The following is a 23,399-nucleotide window of genomic DNA, read 5'->3' as shown; positions in this document are numbered from 1 at the left end:
TGCACCCCCAGGACCCCCCGCACCCCTGGCACCCTGCAAACCAGGTCATTCGATCCCTTTCCCCACTGTCTCTTTGAAACAAATGGGCCGAGCTCAGCGCTCGCTGCCATAAAGCCACGCTGCGCTAATGCGCTTTCATTAAGTGGGAGCGATCTAATGATAATAAAATGGCACATTTAACATTAAAACATTTAACTTGACTCCTAAGCAAGTGTGTCTCTCCACGCTGTTCCAGCTCCATCTTCATGAAGCTGACAAAGCTCCTTAATTTGTTTCCAGGGAGCGGGTGCTCAGTAGAGACTGCTTGGCACTGCGCGGCATGAGGGATGCCGGGATGCAGGGATACAGGGATGCTGGGATGTGGGGAGGCAGTGTGCTGGGGTGCTGGGATGTGGGGATGGAGGGATGCAGGATAGCAAGACATGGGGATGCAGGGGTGCTGAGTACCATGATGCTGGTGTGGGGGGATGCTGGCTTGTCAGGATCCAGGGTGCAGTGGTACAGGGATGCAAAAGAGCTGGGATATGGGGATGGAGGGATGCTGGGATGCAGGGGTATGGGAATGCAAGGGTGCTGGGATGTGGTGATGGAAGGGTGCTGGGGTGCACAGACAGAGGGCTGCTGGGATGGGGGAGTGCCAGGGTGCTGTGTGCTGGGATGCTGGAGTGTGAGGATGCAGCGTAGCTGGGCTGTGCAGCATGTTGGGACACCAGGATGGAGGGGCGTGATGATACATGGGGATGCAGGGATGTGGGGATGCCGGCACACTGGTGTGCAAGGACACAGGGATGCAGGGACAGCTGCAGGCCAGTGCAATGCTGTGTGGGCATGGCACCTACAGTGCAGCCCGGAGCACACCGGGGAAGCGGGTGATGGCGAAGGGGGCCGTGCTGTGGGATGGCTCCTCGCCCAGGCTCAGCTCGCACAGCAGCTTCCCCACCACTGGTGCCAGCTTGAACCCATGGCCTGTGGGGAGGATGGTGGCGTGGGGGACCCAGCCACCCCCATGGCCCTGGCCAGCTCTGGGGGGCCAAGCTGGGGGAGTGGGGTGACCTCACCTACCTGAGAAGCCAGCCCCAATGATGATGTTGCTGAACTTGGGGTGCCTGTCCAGGATAAAATCTTCATCTGGGGTGTTCTGGGGGAGCCGTGGGGTGAGGCTGTGGCCAGGGGTCCTCTCCTGGACCCACGGTTCGGGGGGGGAAGGGATGGCAGGATCGACCCTGGGGTGGGGGAGGGGTTCAGACCCTGGGCAGATGGGTCCTGCTCCCGAGGGGAGGTCTCACCGTGTAGAGGCAGGTCTCCACCACGGCCGGCTGGGGCTCCAGCCTGGGCAGGTAACTGCTGATGAAGTTGCTCAGGAGGGTGACGTAGGGGTGGGGGACACCCGGGGGAGCCCGGTCCCGCTCTTCAGGGTCAGCGGGGCTGCCGTGATGGTAGCACACCTGGGGGAGAGCTGGTCAGGGCAGGCTGGCCAGGGGGTCCCCCACCACCACCGTGCCCTGCTCACCTTCACCAGCCCCGGGTACTCGAGTGCTGGCAGCCCGTAGATGCTGCGGGGGGCTTGGGGCAGCCCCAGGGTTATGAAGCAGGGACCAGCCCGGCCTGCACTGGGGCTTGCGGGGTCCTTCTCCTTCCAGTAGCAGACGTCGATGCGCAGGGGCTGGGGTCACCACGTTAGCTCCGGCCGCGGCCACCCCACCCCACGGTGCCACCAACCCTTACCTGCAGCGGCAGGCGGAGACCCAGGGGTGCCACAAGGTCACTGGTCCAGGCTCCAGCCGCGATGATGAGCCGGGGGGCTCGGTACACCCCAGTGGTGGTGGTGATGGTGAGCACAGCCCCGGGTTCAATGTGCAGCACCTTCTCCCCATCCCGCAGGGTCCCCCCGTGCCGGCAAAAGACCTCCTGGGTGAGGATGGTGACAGGAGGGTCTGTGGGAACAGAGCCAGGGGACACCCCCATCCCATCCCCTCAGCAGCACCCACCTGCACTGCCCGCAGTGCCCGGTCAGCGAAGAGCACCCCGCCGGTGTGGTCCCACAAAGCCACCTCACCAGCGTGGAGCTGCAGGCCAGGAAAGCGCCAGGCCAGCGTCACGGTGTCAAGGACCTGGTCGGCACCCAGGCTGCGCCGGCAGCTCTCCAGCTCCGGGTTGCCCGCTGGCCCCAGCACCACCAGCCCCGTTCGCCTGCATCCCACCAGCCATGTCAGCTCCCCCTGCTCCCCTTTCCTGTGCAAACCCACCCCTTGCTTTGCCTCTGGGGGAAACTGAGGCACAGCAGCACCGGTGATGCTCAGGATGTGCTGGGATGGGGTGCTGGGTGATACGGGCAGGGCACGTGGGGTGGTGCATGCAGAGGGTCTGAACACTGGCATCATGCTTTGCCCCCCCCCCCCTAATTACAGCAAGTGCCATCAGCCCTGACCCTGGCAGCAAAGATTTGTTTAGATGCTCATTTCCTTAACGGCGCTTCCTTTACTGAGCCACATAAATCACCAAGAGCAGCTGCCTGCCAGAGTGGCCTCATCCTGCCCAGTGCTGCATCCCACCAGGGCAGCAGCCACAGCCCCCAGCCCAGCCCCGCGGGGAGGGGACGGTGCCCGGTGGGGGCTGCGTCCCTGTCCCCGTCACCTGTAGAGGCTGATGCCAGCCTCAGCCTCCAGCCGCTGCCAGAGGTGGAAGCAGTCGGGCATCATGCGGGCGTAGGGCACGCGGGGGTAGGCGCTGCGGGTGATGCGGCTCTGCCCGTGCGAGCTGCCCCGCGAGTGGGGCAGGATGAACTGTGGGACACGGGGGATGTGGGGGTGACTGCGCCTGCTGCCAACCCCGCTGGGCCCCACATGCATCGGTGCTGTGCCACAGCAGGCACCTGGGGACACAGCCTGCCCTGCCGGCCACGGCGCTGGGACACAGCAGGAAATGGGGTCCTGGTGCTGGGGACACGGGAGTGCTGGCACTGGGAATGTGAGGGTCCTGGCACTGGGGATGTGAATGTCCTGGTGCTGGGGACACGGGAGTGCTGGCACCGGGGACGTGAGGGTCCTGGCGCTGGGGATGTGAGGGTCCTGGCACTGGGGACACAGGGGTGCTGGCACTAGGGACCAGGGGTGCCAGCGATGGCTCCGCTCTGTGCCATGGCAGAAGGCAGCCAGGTCTGCAGGTACCCACCCCAGCACATCAAGGATGGGGACACAATGGGATGGGGACACAACAGGGCCGGGGACATGGCAGGGCTGGGGACACTGGTACCTGCTCCAGCAGGAGGGTGTTCCTGTGGCGCTGGGCCAGGTGGTAGGCAGCGAAGGAGCCCTGGATGCCAGCTCCGATGACAATGGCATCGTAGGTGGCCTGGTGGGGCTGGCTGGTGGCAGCCATGTCTGTCCCTGTCCCTGTCCTTATCCCTGCAAGCAGCCAGGAGCTGAGCCAAGGGGAGGGACAGGGCAGAGTCCAGCCGGTCCGAGCGGATGGCGGAGCCTTGGCTGCCCTCCAGCCCCATGGGGACAGCAGGGGCATGCGGGGGCCACATCCTTCCCACGCCTCAGCGCTGGCCGGGCAGGAGCACCCCCACTCCCCCACTGATGCCAGCACCCGGTCCTGCCAAGGAAGGCAGCTTGTCCGGCAGCGATGGCACAGCCGGCAGCGTGGGGGGGCTGCCCCCTCCTTCCACAGCCACCCCCACATCACCCGATGGGTGTTAGGATCCCACCTTGGCACACGGCAAGCCCTGGCCCCAGCACAGCACAGGGACCACCAGCACCAGCCCCCCAGCCCAGCCCCCCCCAGAGCACCGCATCCCTCCACCACCATCACCCCCACTGCAGCGGGGTCCCCCCAGCCCTGCCAGTAAGATCAGCGTGAGTGGGTGGGATAAACGGGATGGAAAATTGTTCCAAATAAACCCCCCTTTCCCTCCCCCCCAGTCACTGCCGGCTCTGACCGCGGCGGGACAGGGGCTCAGGAACGCTCCCATTTTTGTGTGCCAATGGGAAACCCGCCGCTGGCTTCAAGGTAGGGTTGTTTGGTTTTTGTTTTTTTTTAACTCTGGCACAATTTATTATGGCCATAAACTATTTTGTTGCCATCTTTTGTTGTTGTTGTTATTTTTTTTTAACAGGAGATAGGCGTGATTTAGGGCTCGCCAGAGCAGCTGGGATGTGATGCGGAGCCCCATGTTCCACTGGTGGTGGTGGATTTTGCAAGCCTGCAAAATTCTGGGATGTGATTCAGGGTTTGGGGACACTCAGCGATGCCTGGGGGGGGGATAATGCAGTCTGCCAGTTTTGCCTTGCCGCCACTGCCCTGTGCCGCCTGACAGCTAATTAGGGGAATTAATTTACTCTGGCTTTCATGGTGTAAAAGGCATTATTTACTGGTTAATTGTCGTTATTATGAAATGTTAAATATCATTATTTATTTTGCTGCTTGCCTCCAGTGATGGATGAAGCATTGGGGAGCATAGGACGCCCCCAGTGGGGATTTCCAGGCCCCCCCAACGTGTCCCCCCAGCTGGGTCACGGGGACACCCTGGCATCATGCAAAGGCAGAGCTGGCAGCTAACAGTGATGGGGAGGTGAGGGGAGGTAGACGTGGGGCACAGGCAAGGACCAGGCTCCCCCTCAGGCCGCTCACCCACGCCGCTGCCAGGACCACTAATGCAACTAGTGGGCACCGGTCTTAGCGTCGCTGTGATGCCCAGGGCTCTGCACCGTGTGCTGCCCCATTAAATCAGCACATCCTCCCTCACCTTTGATGTTACAAATAATTCACCACTTTCCCCGGGTTTCAGCTTGCTTTTTTTTTGCTTTGAACAGCCCCTCTACCTGCTCTTCCTTTTTTGCTGGGAAGATGAAGAATAATTAATTATCCGTGAAATGTTAAATGGCAAAAATGAACTCCTCTCCCCTTAACGGCTTGTTAATAGATCGGGCTGGAAAAGCCTTGCTCGTGCTGCTACAGAGCCGGGGAGGCTGCTGGTGGGTTACAGGGATGGTTGCTGGTTCTGGAGGGGGATGGCTGTGCCCAGGTGGGTGGGACAGCACTGGTGACCATCCCCAAGGCTCTGTGGGACCCCCAAGCCATCGCTTTCATGCCATGGATGACCCCAACCAGAGCTGATCCCAGGCATCGGGGAGGTCTGCACCCCCAGACCCCAAAAAGCAGCTGCATGGGCTCATCTTGCCTTGGGGTGAATTTTTGGGATGCCCCCCCAGCCCTACGCTGGAGGGTAGAGAGCACCTGGTCTCCATCATCCTCTTGACCTGGGTCTAAATTAACCAGAGGCAATGCTCATGGCAGCGAGAAATCCATTTCCCAAAGCAGCCGGCACAGGTCAGGAGAGCTGTGCCGAGAGCACAGTAAAAATGAAGTATTCCCTGTGTGGGCTGGGCGATGGATGAGAGCGCTCAGGGTTGGCACCGGCACCGGGGGGTGACAGGGGTTTGGGGAACAGCCTGGCGCAGGCTGTGGGAGCCACCCTGGCTCACATCCATGTGGGGCTGGAGAAACTGGGAATGAGGAGCTTTGGCCAAGGCTGGGCAGAGCTCAGCAAGCAGCAAGCTGAGCTTGTTTGCTTGTTGCACCCACTGCACCTGCTGTACCCATTGCACCCACTGCACCTACTTGCACCCATTGCACCCACTACACCTGCTGTACCCATTGCACCCACTGCACCTACTTGCACCCATTGCACCCACTGCACCCTCTGCATCTATTGCACCCATTGCACCCACTACACCCATTGCACCCATTGCACCCACTGCACCCTCTGCACCTATTGCACCTATTGCACCCACTACACCCATTGCACCCATTGCACCTGCTGCACCCGCTACACCCATTGCACCCGCTGCACTCACCGCACACTGGGTTGGCAGCTGAAGTTTCCAAAAGCCCATCATCAGCTGTACAAGCGCTTCATGCCAGGCTGCATCGGCCTCATACTCCAGCAACTGTAAATCAGCACTTACAAAAGAATTAGGGAGCAGCATTGCTCCCCGGGGAGCTGAAGCTGCGTGGCTGTGGGGAGCAGGGCACCCTCCCCACCTGGCTGCGGCGTGCCAGTTCCGGCTGGGCTCGTCCCCGTTTACCTCCCTGGCCCTCACCATCTCTCATGATTTGAAGGCATCTGCAAAGGGCTTGTTTGCTTTGTGACAAAACCAACAGCCACCAAAGGCAGCCCCTCATTAGCAGTCCAGGTACGTGCCTGGGGAAGCGTCAGGTGGATTAAAATTGTTTTAATATCATAATATTAGAAACTTTCAATTTGGCCTCAAAATGCTCATCTTCTAAACCCTGCCAGGGCTTTGGTGCATTAAACATTGATGAAGCTACCAGCAGATCAAAGTTTTGGGTTTAGCACTCAAAGTGCTTTGCGGGAGCGCCAGCTGCCCCCTGCCCCCGCCACAGCCCGCCGGGGCGAGAAGGACCACAGCATCACTGCCCAACCCCCGCCACAGCTGTGGGGCTGGTGGGGCACGGACCATGCCATGGGGCTGGCCACTGGTCTCTTCTCCCTGCGCCAAGCCATGCAGCACATGGTTTGCTGTTCTCCGTGGCAGGAGCGGTGTGTGTCGGCAAAGCAGGGCCTGGGATTAAAAATAAAAACCCACCCGGTGATGGTTGCGTGGGCCATGTTTGCAGCCAGGGCTGGCCGGGCTGCGGGGGATCTGTGCCGCGCACGGCATCGACACGGAGAGGCGAAGCCATCTGGGCTTTCGCGGAGACAGGGAGGGGGTTATTAAACAAAGAGCTGGTTGGGTTTTTTTTATTATTTTTCTTTTATTTTTAACACACTCAAGAGCCGTCTGGCAGCCAGCGCAGAGCTGCTCGGTGCTGGTGCCAATGCCATCTGCCTGCTGCAGGGCTGGCTGCCCCCACCACCCAGCCCTTCCCCAGGAGCTGGACCCCGAGCTGGGGGGCTGCAGGGTGGGTCTCAGCCCCTCGCCTAAGGGCCCCCCTCTGTGCCGTGCCCAGCTGCGGGCGCTGCCCCAGGCCCAGGTTTCCCTGCTCGGGGGATGATCAGCCCAGACCCCATGGGGGTATTTAGGGATGGGAAAGGGCAGCAGGGTGGTCCCTGGGGCTGGGGGCTGTGTGTGGCTGGGGCGAGTGTCCTGGAGGGTGCAGCATGGCGGGGGGGGGGGGGGGTAGCAGGATATGATGGGATGGGCGCTGGGGAGCTTTCCCACCGCTCTCGGTGGCTCCCCGGCGCGCAAGGTTGCCGGTGTTGGCGGTGGACCGGAGATTCCCCCCTCCCCCAGCCTTCAACTCTCAGCATTTTCCGGCGCCGCACTCGAAGAGTTACGGCGCCGTGTAGTTGCAGGGGGGGGGGAGTGACAGGGAGGAGCCCCCTTCCCGGCCGCGGGATTGGCGGGCGCCGCGCTCGGAGCATTACGGCGGGGAGGGCCCCCCCGGCCCCGGGATTGGCGGGCGCCGCACTCGGAGCGTTGCGGCGCGGCCGTGCCCGCAGCGGAGCTGTCCGCGGTGCTGACCGCCGCCGGCCATGGGCTCGCCGCCGCCCGCCCTGCTGCTGCCGCTCCTCGCCGCGCTGCTCCGCGCACCGGCCCACGGTAAGCGCCGGCGCCGCGCCGACACCCCCGGTCACCCCCCACCCCCACCCCACCCCCCGCACATACACACCAACCACCCTCGGTACCGCTAGCCCCAGCCCCGCTCCGTCGCCGCCAAACTTTGCCAACTTGCGCTCGCCCCCGGTGCGGCAGGGGCATCCCCCCCCGGTGAAGCGAGAATCGCGCCCCCTTCCCCGTTACCCCCCCCTCCCCCCGCCCCGGTGGCGCGAGGAGCGGGAGCTGCCGGGGGCGCGCAGAGCGGTTTGCAGCCGGGCTGGTGCAACGCCGCCCCCGGCGGGCTCCGGTGACAGCCCCTCTGCCAGTATTACCGGCGCTGGGGGCGGGGGGTAGCGCTGCACCGGGGGCTGGGCAGGCACGGCGCCGCCCGATGGGACCCGCTGCCCCGGCCGCCGAGCCCTTGGAGCCACCCCCGGCTGGCTATGGCTGGTGGTGGGCTGCGAGCCAGTGTCTTGGTGTGGTCCCCACCGCGGAGGTGGGGGCATTGGGCTCTTCCCCCCTGCGCTGGCTGGCTTGGGGTGACCCCCCCCGGCTCCGGGGAGGGTGTGGAGGAGATACGGGGGCGGTGGGTGTTGGTCCTTCCCAAGGAGAGCAGCCAACACCCAGCTCAGCTCCTTAGCTCTGCCACCCATGGGGCATGGGCTGCCTCGACGCCTTGCGGCTCTGCTGCCCCAAAAACCAGGACGGGGAACCTGCCGGGGTTTGGGGCGCCCCAATCCATCGCAGCCATGACAATGGTGGGCAGCATGCCCAGGGCGAGGGGTGGGCAGGGCTGCGGCCCCGCTGGCTCCAGCGGGATGCGGGCAGTGGGACGCAGGCTGCCCACTCGGCGCAGCCAAGCTGCAGGCAGCAGCCGTGCAGGGAGTTACATAAACTCCCCATCTGGCAGCCGAGCCCAGCCGGGGACAGGCGCCGTGGCCCTGTGCCCGCTGCTATTCCTGTCTCGTTCTGCCGCCTGGGGCTGCTGCCACAGCCCTCTTGTTTGGGAGGGGTCTATAGGGAGACTCTCTGCAGGGCAGCAAGTGGGGCAAGGCCATGGCACCCCCATCTCCTGCCCTGCCAAGGGGTGTTGAGGCTGGAGGCGGGGGGGGGGTGTCCCTGTCCTGGGAGCAAGGCCCTGGGCAGGGCAGGCTTCCCCCAAGGGAGGCTGGTGCTTACCGTTGTCAGTTTAATGATTTCTAATGAGCAATTACCTCTAGTCAGTCCCCTAATTTCTGAATATCAATAAAGTTAATTAAACTCTGCATGTGTATTTCCCAGAGTGTTAGAGGTAGGGATGCCCTGGCAGGTGCCAAGCTCTTCCCAGGGCTGGGAGCTGTGGCGTCCCATCCACCCTGTCCCCCTCCATGTGCTGAGAGCTGCCCATGGCTCACCCACCCACTCCCGGTCCCCCATCAGGTAGGGCTCCCAGCCCAGCACCCCCATTTTCATGTAACAGTGTCACCATGGCCTTGACTTGGCATCAATGGGCCTGTGCATGGTAGGGATGTGTCATGGGTCTGGGGGGACATGGGCATGAGGGTCTTGGAACCCTCACCCAGGCTGAGGGGATTGGCAATGCCCCTGGGTGGTGGCAGTGCAGGGCTGATCCTGTCTCTCCTGCCACCCTGTGTGGTGACCTGCAGGTCTGTCCCAGCCACGGGGCTGCACCAGCCCCCGATGCACACAGGGGTGGGTTTGTCCCAGCAGAAAGCAGGGCCTGGACCCCACGGTACTGGTGCAACTGAGGGGGACGGTGCTGGGCATGGCTCCACCCACCATACCCCCTCTCCCCAGCTCCCCAAAGTCATGGCAGGCCTGGCTTTTTGTGGGGGATCACCTTTGCCAGGCTGAAGGCAGCTCCTTGTAATTCGGGGTCGTGGCAGCCTGGGGTAGCTGGGAGCAGTGTGTGCTGTGGCAGGGAGCACAGGGTCTGGTGGTGCCCCCGTAAGCAGTGTCACACCATCCAGCATCAGCTGGCTGCACCGTGCCCATGGGGGATGGTGCATCTTGGGGACATGACATCTCTGGGGATGTGGGTGCTGCTCAGGGTCTCTCTGCGAGCAGGGGGCCGAGGAAGGAAGCAGGCATCTGTTACAGTAATTAATGGCATGTGTGCTCATCCCCTGCGTGCCTCAGAGGAGTTCATCACCGCCACGCTGCCGTGCCGCCAGGCCAGGATTATCTGGATAATGCTCTTAAGCTAGAGGATGGGAGGGCAGGGCTGCCCTGTGGGGATGCAGGGCGCAGGCTGGGCCACTGCCCCCACCGTCCCCCTGGTCACTGCAGAACTGGCTGCCGTTTAGTGTCAGTGGGGACCAATTTGGCGTGCGGTTTTGTGCTGGGCAGGGCCACCAGCCCCAGGCTTTGTGCAGCCACCAGGCAGAGCCAGAGCAGCAGGAACACAGGGGGGAAATGGGGTGCAAAGGAGCCTGGGCAAGAGCCCAACAAGGGCACCCCCAGGCATGGTGTGGAGCAGTGGGGGGGCACCTGCCCCATGCTGGTGGTTGGAGCCCCAGACTGGCACGGGGCTCCCCAGGGCTGTGTCTCCCTGTGTGCAGCCCTGTGCCGGGGTGGGGGCTGCCCCCAGGCTGCCAGGCCCCCAACAAGCACAGGCAGTCCCCAGGGGAGGCCGATGAAGTTGTGTCTCCAGCGGCTCTGGCGGGAGAGGATAATTTCACCTCCAATCAATTCTTTAAATGTGCACAATTGAAAGATTGCTTTTGAAAGCTGCCTATAACCAGGGAGGTAATGGATTCCCTCCAGTTGTAGGCAGCAGCTCGGGAATGGCAGCATCCCTTCTTCCGGCAGCATCCCTTCCTCCAGCTGCCAGGGAGACAGGGCCAACCAGGGCACCAGCACCTCTCCTGCCACAGGCATCCTTGGGTGGGCAAAGGGGCTGTCTGGGCCTGCCGGAGGCAGCTGGGGTGTCTCCATCTGCCTGGCTTGCCCTGCGCTAAGACCCAGCACCACTCGTCATGTCATCCGAGGTGTCGGAGGGTCCCCCTGGATGAGGTTGGGGATGCGCTTGATCCTCAGCCTGTGGGAGAAGTGGCAGGAGCCAGCCTGCATGGTCACCATGCCAGCAGGGATTATTACATATATAATTTAAATGCAGTAACGAGCTGTGCTGAAGGGATCAAATATTAATCACCCACAATAGCGCTGCTGTGACCCTGCGAAAATAGAGAGAGGTGCTTGAAATGCCAGTTCAGTCGGCGCTGGGCGATGTGTGGGGGTGATGCCCAGGCAGAGCAGGTTCCAGTGGTCCCCAGCTGCCATGGGGGATGGCAACAGGCAGTGGGATGTGGCTGTAGCATCAGCCCTTGGTGGCTTCCAGAACTGGATGGTTCATCCTACACGAAGAGCAGTGACAGGGCAGGGTGTGGGGGTTGTTGGCGAGGGGATGCTCATGTTGAATTCCCAGGGGAGCAAAGGCAGGTGCTGGGGGCAGGTGGGATGCTGGCTGTGGTGGGAGCAGACAGTGATGCTCCTTGCTTCCCACCCGCTGGGAGGGAATGGTGTCTGCGGGGAGGATGACATGGCTGAGCAGCCCAACACAGAGCCCGACGAGCAGCTCTCGCTTGCCTCCCGCAACCGGATTTCAATTACTGTCACTGGCAGCGGGCGGAGGGAAGGGGAGCTGGGAGGGCAGCATGGCTCCTGTCTCCCTGCCTGCCTCCTGCCCCAACGTGGGCAGGCCCACCCAGCACCCAGAGGTGTCCCATGGGCTGGGTACCCCCTCTTCTACCATGGGTGTGCCAGGGGGGTGAGCTGTGCTGCTTCGGGGTAGAGACCAGAGCTGGCACAGACCCCCATGGGGGCTGGCACCCTCGCTGTGGGCACCCCAGGGTGGCACAGAGTGGGTGTTGCCTGGAAGTGGGGGCTCTGTCACAGGTGATCCTGAGGCAGGTCGTGGGGGAGGGTTGATTTGGGAGCTGCCAGCACAGGGAGGGGGGACACGGCACCACATGACTCCAGCGTTTGGGTCCGAAATAGCAGCAGACATGCAATTTATCACCGCCGCCGCTCAGGGAAATTGCTGTACAAATGCATTAGCTCCGCAGGGAGAGCGGGGGAAGTGGGATTACACGGGCCATGGGCGGCGAGGAGGGGACAGGGGCACTGCTGGCACCCCGCGGCACCCACTGGGTGGGAAGGGAGGAAAATCCCAGGGATGGGCAGCCCAGTGCCCACTGGGCTCTGCCCTCGTGCCCCTGCGGTGTCGGTGATGCTCGGGGCTTGGCGTTTGGTGTGTCAGCCGGGGCTCAGCCACCGCTGCCGTGATGCTCCAGGGAACCGGTTGCGGTGACATGTGACATGTGTCAGCGGGTAAATGACTGTTCAATTCAAGGAGAATCGCAAAACATACAAGGTCAAATGCTTCCCCGCCAGCGCCACCATGAATATTAAAGCTGAGCTCCTCCGGTCGCTGCCAGGGTTGGTGGCTGCACTTGCCAGCAGTGTCCCCAGGCACGGGGGCAGCCCCTTGGGTGCCCCCCACCCCAGCTGCTCTGGCAGCCTCAGCTTGGCCGTGGGCTCCTGGGCTCACTGGCGGTGCTGGGGTGGAGGTGGCCATGGGGCGGCAGAACGTGGATGCCAGCAGAGGTGGCAATGAGGTGCCAGCTGGTGCCAGCGGGGTGTGTGGCTCACCATTTGGCTGCATGGCAGTGGTGTCAGCTGGGTGACGCAGGGAGCAGGCTGCACAGCCCTGCCTGCACCCACCCACCCCTGCCTGCACCCTCACGCTGTCTGTGTGCACCTGCCTGCGCCCACCCACCCACTTCTGCTCGCACCTACCTGCCCACTCGCTGCCTGTGCCCACCCTGCCCTGCCTGCACTCTTACACCACCCACCCATGCCTGCCTGCATCCTGACACTGCCTGTCCTCTCATGCTGCCTACACCTGCCCACCCACAGCCTGTGCCCACCCTCATTCCCTGCCTGCGCAAGGGACAGAGATGGGGATCTGGCATCAACCAGGCACGTCCCCCCTCCTGCACCCACTGCAGGGGCTGGGGGCGCTGGGGGCACTGAGGGCCATGGATAGGCAAGTGTGGCACTGGCTGCCTGACAGCTCATTCATCACAGCTGCTGGCTCTGGCCGTGGGGGCAAAGCCAGATTGGATTTTAAATTGGAAAATAAACCTGGACTCCTGCGAGCCCCAACCCCTGTCCCTGCGATGCACCAGGGACTCAGCAGCCTGCGCCTCCCGCCTGGCCAGGCTGTGGCCAGACGGGAAACTGAGCCACAGAGCACTGCTGTGCAAAGGGGTTGCGATGCTCCCGGGGCAGCCGGGGGCCCTGCTCCATCGCCTCCACCGAGCTGGGTGCTGTCATTGCTTTCTCGGTGGGCAGCATCGATCGGTGCTCCCTGGGCAGCCGCGTCCCGCCTTATTTATTTATTTGCGACAGCAGGCGGCATTGATTCCTGCCGGGGGGCCAGCCACACGCCGCAGCCGGATTAGTCTCCGGCATCTCCCTGGCTCCCATTAATAGACTCCCGCCCAGCAAAACCAATGTGAAGGATTAGGACCCTGGCCCAGTGCGGCCGTGAGCACGTGCCACGCATGCTGAGGGGCCCCAACAGGCACCCGGCTAGTGGGGACTCGAAAGTCCCTTTGCAGGGGTCTGTGCCCACCCTGAGCCCTGGGTGGTCCCTGCTAGGTGCCAGGGCCTGGAGGGCTGGGTGTTGGGTAGCAGAGTCCCTTGTCACCAACCCTTGATGACCCTGGGGACGTGGGAGGGATGCAGCTGCAGCACTGTAGATAAGCTGCTTAGAGATGTCTGTGGTAGGTGGAGGCTCTAAACCTGTGGTGCATGAGGGGCATAGGTGGCAACATCTGGGCACAGGTGGCAACATCTGGGCACCCAGCTGCCTTCCTACAGTGCCCTGAGCACCCTGCAACCCCCAAGGGCCAAGAGCATCCCTAGTTCTTGAGCATCCCTCGGCACCGGGAGCATCGTGTGGTACCCAGAGCATCTTCCAGTGCCAGGGGGATCCTGCGGTACCCTGAGCATCCCCCAAGTGCCAGAGGGATCCTGTGGTACCCAGAGCATGCCCTGGTACTGGGAGCATCCCATAGTACCCAGAACATCTCTCAGTGCCAGGGGCATCCCGTGGTCCCCAGAACACCATGCAGAGCCCAGGGCAGTGCCTAGTGCCTAGGTACTACCCAGCCCAGGGTGCTACAGCATCCACATGGGACCTGCTGTAGGAGCCTTGCTGTGGGGTCTGACTCCACCTGGCAACCCCGATGGGGACTGCTGTGCTCCCCAGCACCCCAAGCAGCCAAGATGCCAGGGGCAGGGAGGTGCAGGGGGCTGAGGTGGGCATCTCTGCCTCAGCCTTTGCTGCAGCTGTGGCAGCACAGGGCCCAACCCCGAGCACTAATCTGCTATTAAAGCCTAAAAGAGATTTTGGCGCCCTTCAGTATAAACTCATTAACTTTTATGTTCTAATAAATGGATCCTATTAAAAAATAATTCTGGCCTTGCTGGGGGGCAAGTGAACCTTTCGGAGTTGGTGCGGCCAGGTGCTTGCCTGCTCACCTTGCCACTGTGCCCAGGGCATTATCACTGTCCCGGGATGGCAGGGAAGCGGTGGGGACACAGGGTGGGTGGCGGGGTGCTGGGGATGCCTGCCAGCACCCAGCGGCTCCCCTCCACCACTGCTCACCCAAGTTAATGTCTCTTAATAGTCCCTTAAAAGCAGCAGTCGCAGAGTAATTAATCTTCGCGGGGCCCTGCCCTGCTACGGATTGGTATAATTACCTGGTAATTGGCAGTATCATGTCATCAGCGCCTGTGCACGGTGGTGAGACATGCCCACACGCTGCTGTGGCCTCACATCTTGCATCAGGCCACAGAGGGATGCTGGGTGCTGCAATGGCATCCCTGCCACCATGGCATCCCCCCTGCTGTGGCACAGCAGGGCTGGGGAGCTGTGCCCCCCGGGAGAGAGGATTGCGCAGTGCTGGATCCAGTGGGAAGAGATGCTGGGTGGCTCATTAGGGCTGATTAATTTTTTTTTTTTCTTTTTAGATCTGAAGGCTGTAAATGGCTGGGCTGGGCACAGCAGGGATTTGCTCAGGGATTAATGCACATGAGGGCCACGGGGCTGTGGTGGGAGGGGGGGCCTTGGGGCTGCGAGTTGGAGGTGGGGAGCATCAGTGGGGAGGGGGCCCACAGCAGACTGGCATTGCCTGGGGATGACCTGGCTGGTGGGTGGGTGGAGAGAAGCTGAGCTCTCACAGAACTCACTGCACTGGTGGCCTGGAGCAGGGTCCCAATGTTCAGGCTCCAGTGGTGCCCCCTGTGCAGCCAGTCACAGCAGACATGGCAATCACCTGCATGTCTGCACCACAGAGATGCGGGCTCCCAGGGGACCCTTGGCATGGGACAGCCACCTCTGTAGAGAGGGACAAGCTGTAACCAGGGACACCCAACCCCAGGGCTGGTGCCACCAGGGCTGCGTCACGGGAGGGATGGGCACCCCTTAATGTGGCACAAGCTGCAGCTGTACATTAATTAGCCAGGGCTTAATTGCCAGGGCTGCCCCGTGAAGGGTATCCTGGGGCGAGATGTGGCAGGGTCTCATTGCATGGGGTCACTGCAGTTGTTTGCCACCCTGGTTTTGGTGCAGTATTGTTGTGCAGGGAAGCATTAGTCCTCAAGGCGGCACTGGCCTGTGGTGAAGTGTTGGTCCATGGTGAAGCGTTGGACTCCAGTGCAGCATCAGTCCCTAGCGCAGCACAGGTCTGTGGCACCGCACCAGCATTGCTCCCCAGTGTGGTACCAGTCCCCAGAGCTGCATCTGTACCTGGCACAGCACCAGTCCATGTCCAGAGGCTGGTCCTGGGTGCCACATCAGGCACAGCATTGGTGTGTGATGAAGCATCGGTTCCCCAGTGCTGCATCAGTGAACGATGCAGCATCCGTCCATGGTGCATCGCCAGTCCAGAATGAAGCATCAGGCCCTGGTGCAGCATCAGTCTATGATGCAGCATTGGTCCATGGGTCCCCAGCACTCCATGCTCTCTCTTCCCCCCAGGCTTCAATGGGCTGGCAAGGAAGGCTGGGGAGAGCGCTGAGGCCGAGGGGGAGCCGACGGCACTGCCCACACCGGCGGAGCGGGAGGCGGAGGCTCGCTTCGTGAGCACAGCACCCACGCTGAAGCTCCTCAACCACCACCCGCTGCTGGAGGACCTGCTGCACGAAGCCTTCCTGAAGAAGGACTACCTGGGCCAGGCACCATTCCTGCCTGCTGGCCCTGGCCCCCTCCTGCCTGCCAGCGCCCTCGAGCCAGCCCCTGGCCCCCCAGCCCCCGAGCCCCCACCACGCACCCCCGCCCTGCCCAGGGCTGCCTTCCCCACTGACCCGCTGACCACCCCGGCAGGGCGCCCGGGGCTGTGGGGGGAGGCGTGGGGGGCTGTGCCAGGTGCTGACCCTTCATGGTCCCCCGCCGGGGTGCTGGAGTCGGGTCCTGCATCTTCCAGCCAGGCACCCGCCACCCCTAGCACATCCCTGGGACCCCGCGCTGGGACCACCATGGTCCCCGGGGATGAGGAGGGGACCACCACCACCTCCACCATCACCACCACCACCGTCACCACACTGCAGGGTCCAGGTGAGCGCTGGACAGGGAGCTAGGGGGAGCTGGGGTGACACAGGGCTGAGCTGGGGTCTCCTCTGTCACCAGTCCCCTGCAACCGGACGCTGGCAGGCCCTGAGGGCTGGCTGGTGTCCCCGGAGCTGGCCGGTGTCCCCTACGATGGCAGCCTGGACTGTACCTACACCGTCACCGTCTACCCTGGCTATGGTGTGGAGCTCAAGGTGAGCCAGGGACTCTGTGTGGAGCGGGGTGCCAAGTGCCCGCAGGGAAGCTGTGGGGCTGTGCGGGGTGCAGCAAACACACGGTCTTGTCCCTGTCCTTGTCACTGTCCCCATGTCCCCAAGCCAGCAGAGCTGGCTCAGGGCATCACCTGCCCTCAGGCCCTGGGGCAGGGATGCAGGTGCATGGGCTGGTGGGATGCCCCAGGATACTCTGTGTCCCCCGGCTGCCATGGCTGGCACCCACAGCAGAAGCAGCGATGCAGGACTTAATTAATGAAGCACCGATGGAGGTGCAAGCAATGCCAGCGGGTGCAACGCGGTGGGGCAGAGCCAGGAAAACGTAGCGCCCATCTGCCAGGAACAGCGGCTGGCGCCACTCCTATGGTGCTGAGGCCACGTGCTGGTCTCATCAGTGGCACATGGCCGTGTGCCCCTCCCTCCCCCACTGCCCAGCCCACCCCCTCAGCCACCACAGGGCCATGCACGGCTCCGGTGGTGAGCCAGCAGCACCGGCTCTGTGGTCAGCCCCCACTCCTCCAGCTCACACAGCAGCGCTCACCGGTGCCGCTGCTCATCGCTACAGCATTGCTTAATTAACATCATTAATAGCAAATTGCTCCAGAGGGCTGCGGCGCACGCCTGGCTGGCGGCAGGGTTGTTGGCGTGGGCCCGGCTGTGCCGTGACACTTCAGCGGAGCCACCGGCTGGGTCCTGCTGCTCCTGGCGTGGCGGGATGATTTATGGTGCTGGTAACCACGTTTGAAAGGCGCTGTCCTGCGCAGACAGGCTTCAGTGCGCTATCGACCATGGGCAAACTGCCGGGGAGCCAGCTCCCAGCCGCGTGCCAGGGCAGTGCCAGGGTGGTGACACCTGGCCATACCCCGCAGGTACACAACATCAGCCTGGTGGAGGGGGAGACACTGACGGTGGAGAGCGCGGGGGGCCTGGAGCCCACCCTCCTGGCCAATGAGTCCTTCCTGCTGCGGGGCCAGGTCATCCGCAGCCCTGCCAACCTCCTCACCCTCCGCTTCCAGAGCCCCCGGCCCCCCAGCCCCGGCTCCTACCGCTTCCACTACCAAGGTACGGGGCAGCACCCAGCGCTGGCATGGACCCCCTGGTACCCCCCAGGGCTCCCAGCACGGCGCTAATTTGCAGCGTGGCCATGCATGGGGGTGTTACGCCGCTGGCCAGTTAAGTGGGCACAGACCCGGCAGAGAACATCAGCAGAGAGCTAATTGGTGTGAGCAATCATGGGCTCATTTAGCATCATTACTGGCAGCCATCAGCACCGCGTCACCCAGCCCTGCAGCACCCAGGGGGCTGGGGAGGCAGGTTCTGGCTGAGGGGTGGGCTGGGGTCCTGGTGGGGGGTCTGGTTCCCTGTCTGCCCCCGGTAACACCACCACCTGCCCCCAGCCTACCTGCTGAGCTGCCCCTTCCCGGCACGGCCGGCTTTCGGGGAGGTCTCTGTCAGCAGCCTGCACCCCGGCGGGGATGCCCGCTTCCGCTGCGCTGCCGGCTACCAGCTGCAAGGTGCCCACCGGCTCACCTGCCGCAATGCCACCCGGCCCTTCTGGAGCGCCCGTGAGCCCCTCTGCCTCGGTAAGCACCGGCACCGGGAGGATGTGGCACGGCATGGCCAGCTGCTGATGGTCCCTCTCCCACAGCGGCGTGTGGCGGGGTGGTCCGGAATGCCACGGTGGGACGCATCGTCTCGCCCGGCTTCCCTGGGAACTACAGCAACAACCTGACATGCCACTGGCTGCTGGAGGCGCCTGCCAGCCACCGCCTGCACCTCCATTTCGAGAAGGTCTCACTGGCAGAGGATGATGACAGGTTTGGCCCCATGGCGGGGCAGGATTGAGGGGGTGGGTGCACCCCGGGGCAGCCCCACACCGGACACAGGGCTGTGTTCAAGGATGGGTGCCATTGGCCTTGCCTATGGATGGGTGCCATGGGTCATATTCAAGTATAGGTGCTGTTGGCCATGTTCAAGGATGGGAGCCATTGGCCATGCCCAAGTGTGAGCACTGCTGGCCATTGGCTATGGTCAAGGATAGGTGCTGTTGGCCATGTTCAAAGAACATACCATTGGCCAAGCCCAAGGGTGGGTGCCATTCATCATGCCCAAGGATGGGTGCCATTTGTTATGCCCAAGGATGGGTGCTGTTGGCCATGGCTGGGGCTGGGTGCTACCATCCATGCCCAAGGATGGGTGCTGTTGGCCATGGCCAGCACAGCACCCTGCCCCTGCTATGCATTGGCAGGCTCATTATCCGCAACGGCAACAACGTGGAGGCACCGCCGGTGTACGACTCCTATGAGGTGGAGTACCTGCCCATTGAGGGGCTGCTCAGCACCGGGCGCCACTTCTTTGTGGAGCTCACCACCGACAGCAGCGGGGCCGCTGCAGGCATGGCACTGCGCTATGAGGGTATGGGGCTGGGGCGTAGGGGGGCACCCAGGCAGCCCCATGCCCGCCTGGCCCCTGCAGACCTTCGCCCCTGTGCCCGCAGCCTTTGAGCAGGGACATTGCTACGAGCCCTTTGTCAAGTACGGGAACTTCACGGCCAGCGACCCCCGGTACCCCCGTGGGCACCACAGTGGAGTTCAGCTGCGACCCTGGCTACACGCTGGAGCAGGGCTCCACCGTCATCGAGTGCGTCGACCCCAGTGACCCACAGTGGAACGAGACGGAGCCAGCGTGTCGCGGTGGGCACCAGGACTGGGGGGCCGGGAGGGCTGGAGCTGGGGGTTCAGTAGGTGCCAGAGCTGGGGGGTGCTGTGGGTGCTGGAGCTGGGTGTTGCTGTGGGTGCTGGGGTTGGGGCATGAAGGATGTTGGAGCCACTGTGCCATGGTGCGTGCTGGAGCCAGGGGACATGGTGGGAGCTGGAGCCAACAAGGGTTGGATGGAGTTGGGATGCTGAAGTGGGTGCTGGAGCTGGGGGTTGCTGTGAGTGTTGGAGACAGGGATGGGCTACAATGGATGCTGGATCCACCATGCCACGGTGTGTGTTTGAGCTGGAGTCAATGGAGGGGAGGGCACTGAAGCTGGGGGGCTGCAGTGGGTGCTGGGCACTGGGTGGTGGGTGCTGTGCCGGGTGCCCCCACAGCGATGCCAAGCCCAGCGTGCATCCACAGCGGTGTGCAGTGGGGAGCTGACGGACACGGCCGGTGTGGTGCTGTCACCCAACTGGCCGGAGGCATACGGCAAGGGCCAGGACTGCATCTGGGGGCTGCACGTGGAGGAGGACAAGCGCATCATGCTGGATGTCCGCGTGTGAGTGCGGGGACAGCCACGGGGGATGGGGACAGGGGAAGGGGGGGGGGGGGGGGGGCATGCAACCAACATCCTCACGGCCCCGCTGCCCCAGGCTGCGGCTGGGGATGGGGGACGTGCTGACCTTCTACGATGGGGACGACCTGACAGCCCGCATCCTGGGCCAGTACACGGGCACCCGCGGCCGTTTCAAGCTCTACGCCTCCACTGCCGATGTCACCGTCCAGTTCCAGTCCGACCCTGGCACCGGTGCCTTTGGCTACCAGCAGGGCTTTGTCATCCATTTCTCCGGTGAGCCCCACGGTGGGATGGCACCATTGGTGTCCCCGGTGTCTCTGCCACCCCGCTCACACCGCCATCCCCACAGAGGTCCCCCGTAACGACACCTGCCCTGAGCTGCCAGACATTGCCAACGGCTGGAAGACGTCCTCGCAGCCGGAGCTGCTCCATGGCACCGTGGTCACCTACCATTGCTACCCTGGCTTCCAACTGGTTGGCACCGACCTCCTGATGTGCCACTGGGACCTGACGTGGAGCGGTGACCTGCCCACCTGCGAGCGGGGTGAGTGGTGCCCACTGGCAATCCCCCTGCCCTGCGGCATGTCCCCAGCAGCCACCATCACCACCGGTCCCTCCCACCCACAGTGACCTCCTGCCGGGACCCCGGGGATGCTGAGCACAGCCGCAGGGTGGTCTCCAGCCCTAAATTCCCAGTGGGAGCCACTGTGCAGTATGTCTGCGACAAGGGCTACATCCTGGCGGGTGCTGGGACCCTCACCTGCCACGACCGCGCTGCGGGGGGACCCAAGTGGAGTGACCGTCTCCCCAAGTGCATCCGTGAGTCAGGTACCCCTTCCCAGGCATGTCCCCCTAAAAGCCAGTGGTGGGTGCTGATGCCACCGTTCCCTCGACCTGCAGCAGAGACCTACGAGCCCTGCCACAACCCCGGCGTGCCGGCGGGCGGGCGGCAGAGCCCCGAGTGGCGGCTGTACCCGGCCGGAGCCACCTTGCGCTTCTCCTGCACTGCTGGCCGGGCACTGCTGGGCGAGGGCAGCCTGCGCTGCCTGCCCGGGCACCCCTCGCGCTGGAGCGGCTCACCTCCCATCTGCAAGGCGGGTGAGAGGACCCCCCCCCACCCCAGCACCCCACCAGCACTGCTCGACACCCCACTTCTCACCGCTGATGCCGGCTTCTTTCTTCCACCCCCTTCCAGCTTCCTATGATGACTTTTACAGCAACCGCAACCTGGATGGTAAGGGCAAGGGTTTGCAGGGGCGACCTGGGGTGCCGGGGTGCCGGTGGGCACCCAGGGGTGCAGCCCATGTGGGGTGACCCCTCAGTGAGCCCCCAACTGTCCCGGGTAGCTGTGGCCAAGGCCGTGCCCTCGGGGACGGGGCTGGAGGGCACCAACGTCGCCATCGCTGTCTTCCTGCCCATACTGGTGGTGGCCCTGCTCATCGGAGGCATTTACCTCTACTTCTCCAAGTGAGTGGCTGAGTGACCCCCATCACCTCACAGGGTCCCCACGGACCCCCAGCTTCCCACCCCAACTGCCCTCTCCCCACAGGCTCCAGGGGAAGCCAGCCCTGCAGCTGCCCCTCGCTGGCTCCCACCCCTATGACCATATCACCGTGGAGTCGGCATTCGACAACCCCACCTACGAGACAGGAGTAAGTACTGGCCACTGTGCCCCCCCAGCTGTGGCCCAGGGACCCTGCGTGGCACCGGCCATGTGGGCCAGGGGCTGCACATGAGGTGGGACATGTGTGGGATGGGGTTGCGCATCCCCAGGACCATGCGTTAGCTAGGACATCCATCCAGGGACCACACATGGGATGGAATACCCATCCAGAGACCACTCACACGATGGACATCCATCCAGGGAGCACGCACAGGATGGAACATGCAACCAGAGATTGCACATGGGATGGGACATCCATCCAGGGACCGTTTGTGGGATGGGACATCCACGCAGGGGCCACATCACACACAGGATGAGACATGCAACCAGAGACCACACATGGGATGGGACATCCATCCAGGGACCGTTTGTGGGATGGGACATGCAACCAGGGACCACATCACACACAGGATGAGACATGCAACCAGAGACCACACATGGGATGGGACATCCATCCAGGGACCACACACAGGATGGGACATGCATCCAGAGACCACACATCAGCTGGGGCATCCATCCTAGGAACCATGCATTATATAGGACATGCATCCAGGGGCCACACACAGGATACGACATTTATCCAGGGACCACAACATCAGCTGGGACAGCCATCTAGGGACCACGCATGGGATGGAATATCCATTCAGGGACTGTTCACAGGATGGACAACCATCCAGGGACCGCTCACCATCTGCAGCACCCATCCAGGGACCACACATGGGGCAGGACACCCACCAAGGGACCACACATGGGGTGGGACACCCACCCAAGGACCACACATGGGCCCAGGGCCCTGTGGGGTGGGAGATGCCCGGTCCCTGTCCCAGGCACCCCGTGGCACCGCCGAGTGTCCAACCCCTCGCAGTCTGTTTTCTTTGCAGGACACGAGGGAGTATGAGGTGTCCATCTAGGCGTGGGCAGCGTGGAGCTGGGCGCTGCAGCCACACCACCCGGGCCTCCCCGGGCCCACCGGCACCCCCGTGCCCGCCGGCCCCCCGCCACGGCCCGGGCCCACCTCTCCCGGGGAGGTTCAAACCAAGCACTCGGTGGGAGCGACCCGGGCACCAGCCACCCCCCTGCCACCCCTAACCCACCTGGACCCCGGTGGGGTCGGTCTGAGCCCCGCTGCCCCCCTGCCCTGGACTCCTGGGGTGCTGAGCCGGCGGGGGTCCCCAGGCCTCATCCTGCCCCCTGGCCCCGTGACGGAGGTGGGGACCCAGGCAGGGGGAGCGGGGCTGTGGGGACCCCCAGCTGAGGACAGGGCTCCCCGGGGCTGCAGCGGGGAGGGGGCAGCGGGATGCCCTGCAAAGCCCCCTTGGGGGGGGTGTCCTTGTGTGGCTATGGAGGTGCCCCCTACCCTTCACCCACCCCCAGCACAGGGTCTGCCCCCCCGCACCCCCGTGTCTCCCACTGCTGCCACGCAGGCACGTGTGTCCCCCCCCGTGCCCCGAGCATGCTGCGCGCCCCTGGCCCCCCCCGGCTTGCTTCACCCTCCCTGGGGTGCCCCCCCCCGGCCACCGGCCCGGTGCCCCAGCAGGGTGCCAGCCCGGGGTGACGGCGGGCGGCAGCGGGCATGGCTCTGCCCCCCGCCCGGGCTGATGGGCCCGGTCCCGGCCCCAGCCGCCCCCCCCCGGCCTGGAGCGGGCACCCCCCTCCATCTTTTGGTTGTTTCATTAATAAAAACTGGTGTTTTAGAAGAAGCGGTGGTGTCTTCCTCAGCAGGGCGGGGCAGCCCGGAGAGGGGTGCGCTGCCCCCGCCCCCGGTGGCCGTGGAGCCCCCAACAGCACCCCTGTGCCATTCCCGCCTCCCGCGGGGGGCAGTACCGCTTTAAGAGGCGTGGCCTCCGCGGAGGTGACGTCACGAGCAGGACCCCCCGCCCCGGCGCACCGCTCGCCGCGCGCCCCCTGCCGGCGGGCGGGCCTCACCGCCCCGCCCTGCGTGGCGACGTCACCAGCGCCCGCGCTTCCCCCCCCCCCCGGCCTCCCGCGGCCCCGGAACGTGACGGCAGCCACGCGCCTGCGCGCCGCCCTCCTTCGC

General features: G+C 63.8%; 2 protein-coding genes across 2 annotated transcripts; one reads left to right on the top strand and one right to left on the bottom strand.

Moving 5' to 3' along the window:
- Positions 1–133: 133 nt before the first annotated feature.
- PIPOX (pipecolic acid and sarcosine oxidase) lies at positions 134–3,405 on the bottom strand. Its single transcript, XM_055717925.1, has 8 exons — positions 3,253–3,405; positions 2,635–2,783; positions 1,989–2,190; positions 1,726–1,908; positions 1,511–1,663; positions 1,287–1,445; positions 1,063–1,138; positions 134–966 (listed from the first exon to the last, which is right to left on the bottom strand). The coding sequence occupies exons 1-8, from the start codon at positions 3,376–3,378 to the stop codon at positions 836–838; spliced, it is 1,179 nt and encodes a 392-aa protein (XP_055573900.1). The 5' UTR covers positions 3,379–3,405; the 3' UTR covers positions 134–835.
- Positions 3,406–7,401: 3,996 nt separating this feature from the next.
- On the top strand, positions 7,402–23,061 carry SEZ6 (seizure related 6 homolog). The gene is given in 18 exon segments (XM_055700972.1): positions 7,402–7,568; positions 15,619–16,194; positions 16,267–16,400; positions 17,288–17,480; positions 17,816–18,001; positions 18,067–18,235; positions 18,667–18,833; positions 18,916–18,986; positions 18,988–19,111; positions 19,542–19,680; positions 19,775–19,971; positions 20,048–20,242; positions 20,326–20,517; positions 20,599–20,796; positions 20,894–20,932; positions 21,045–21,165; positions 21,248–21,350; positions 22,243–23,061. Coding segments are annotated over 18 exon segments (2,901 nt in total). The 5' UTR covers positions 7,402–7,501; the 3' UTR covers positions 22,273–23,061.
- Positions 23,062–23,399: the final 338 nt, after the last annotated feature.

The sequence above is a fragment of the Falco cherrug genome, chromosome 1 (genome assembly GCF_023634085.1).
Source record: "Falco cherrug isolate bFalChe1 chromosome 1, bFalChe1.pri, whole genome shotgun sequence".
Lineage (NCBI taxonomy): Eukaryota > Metazoa > Chordata > Aves > Falconiformes > Falconidae > Falco > Falco cherrug.
This window is presented reverse-complemented; position numbering and strand designations above follow the sequence as displayed.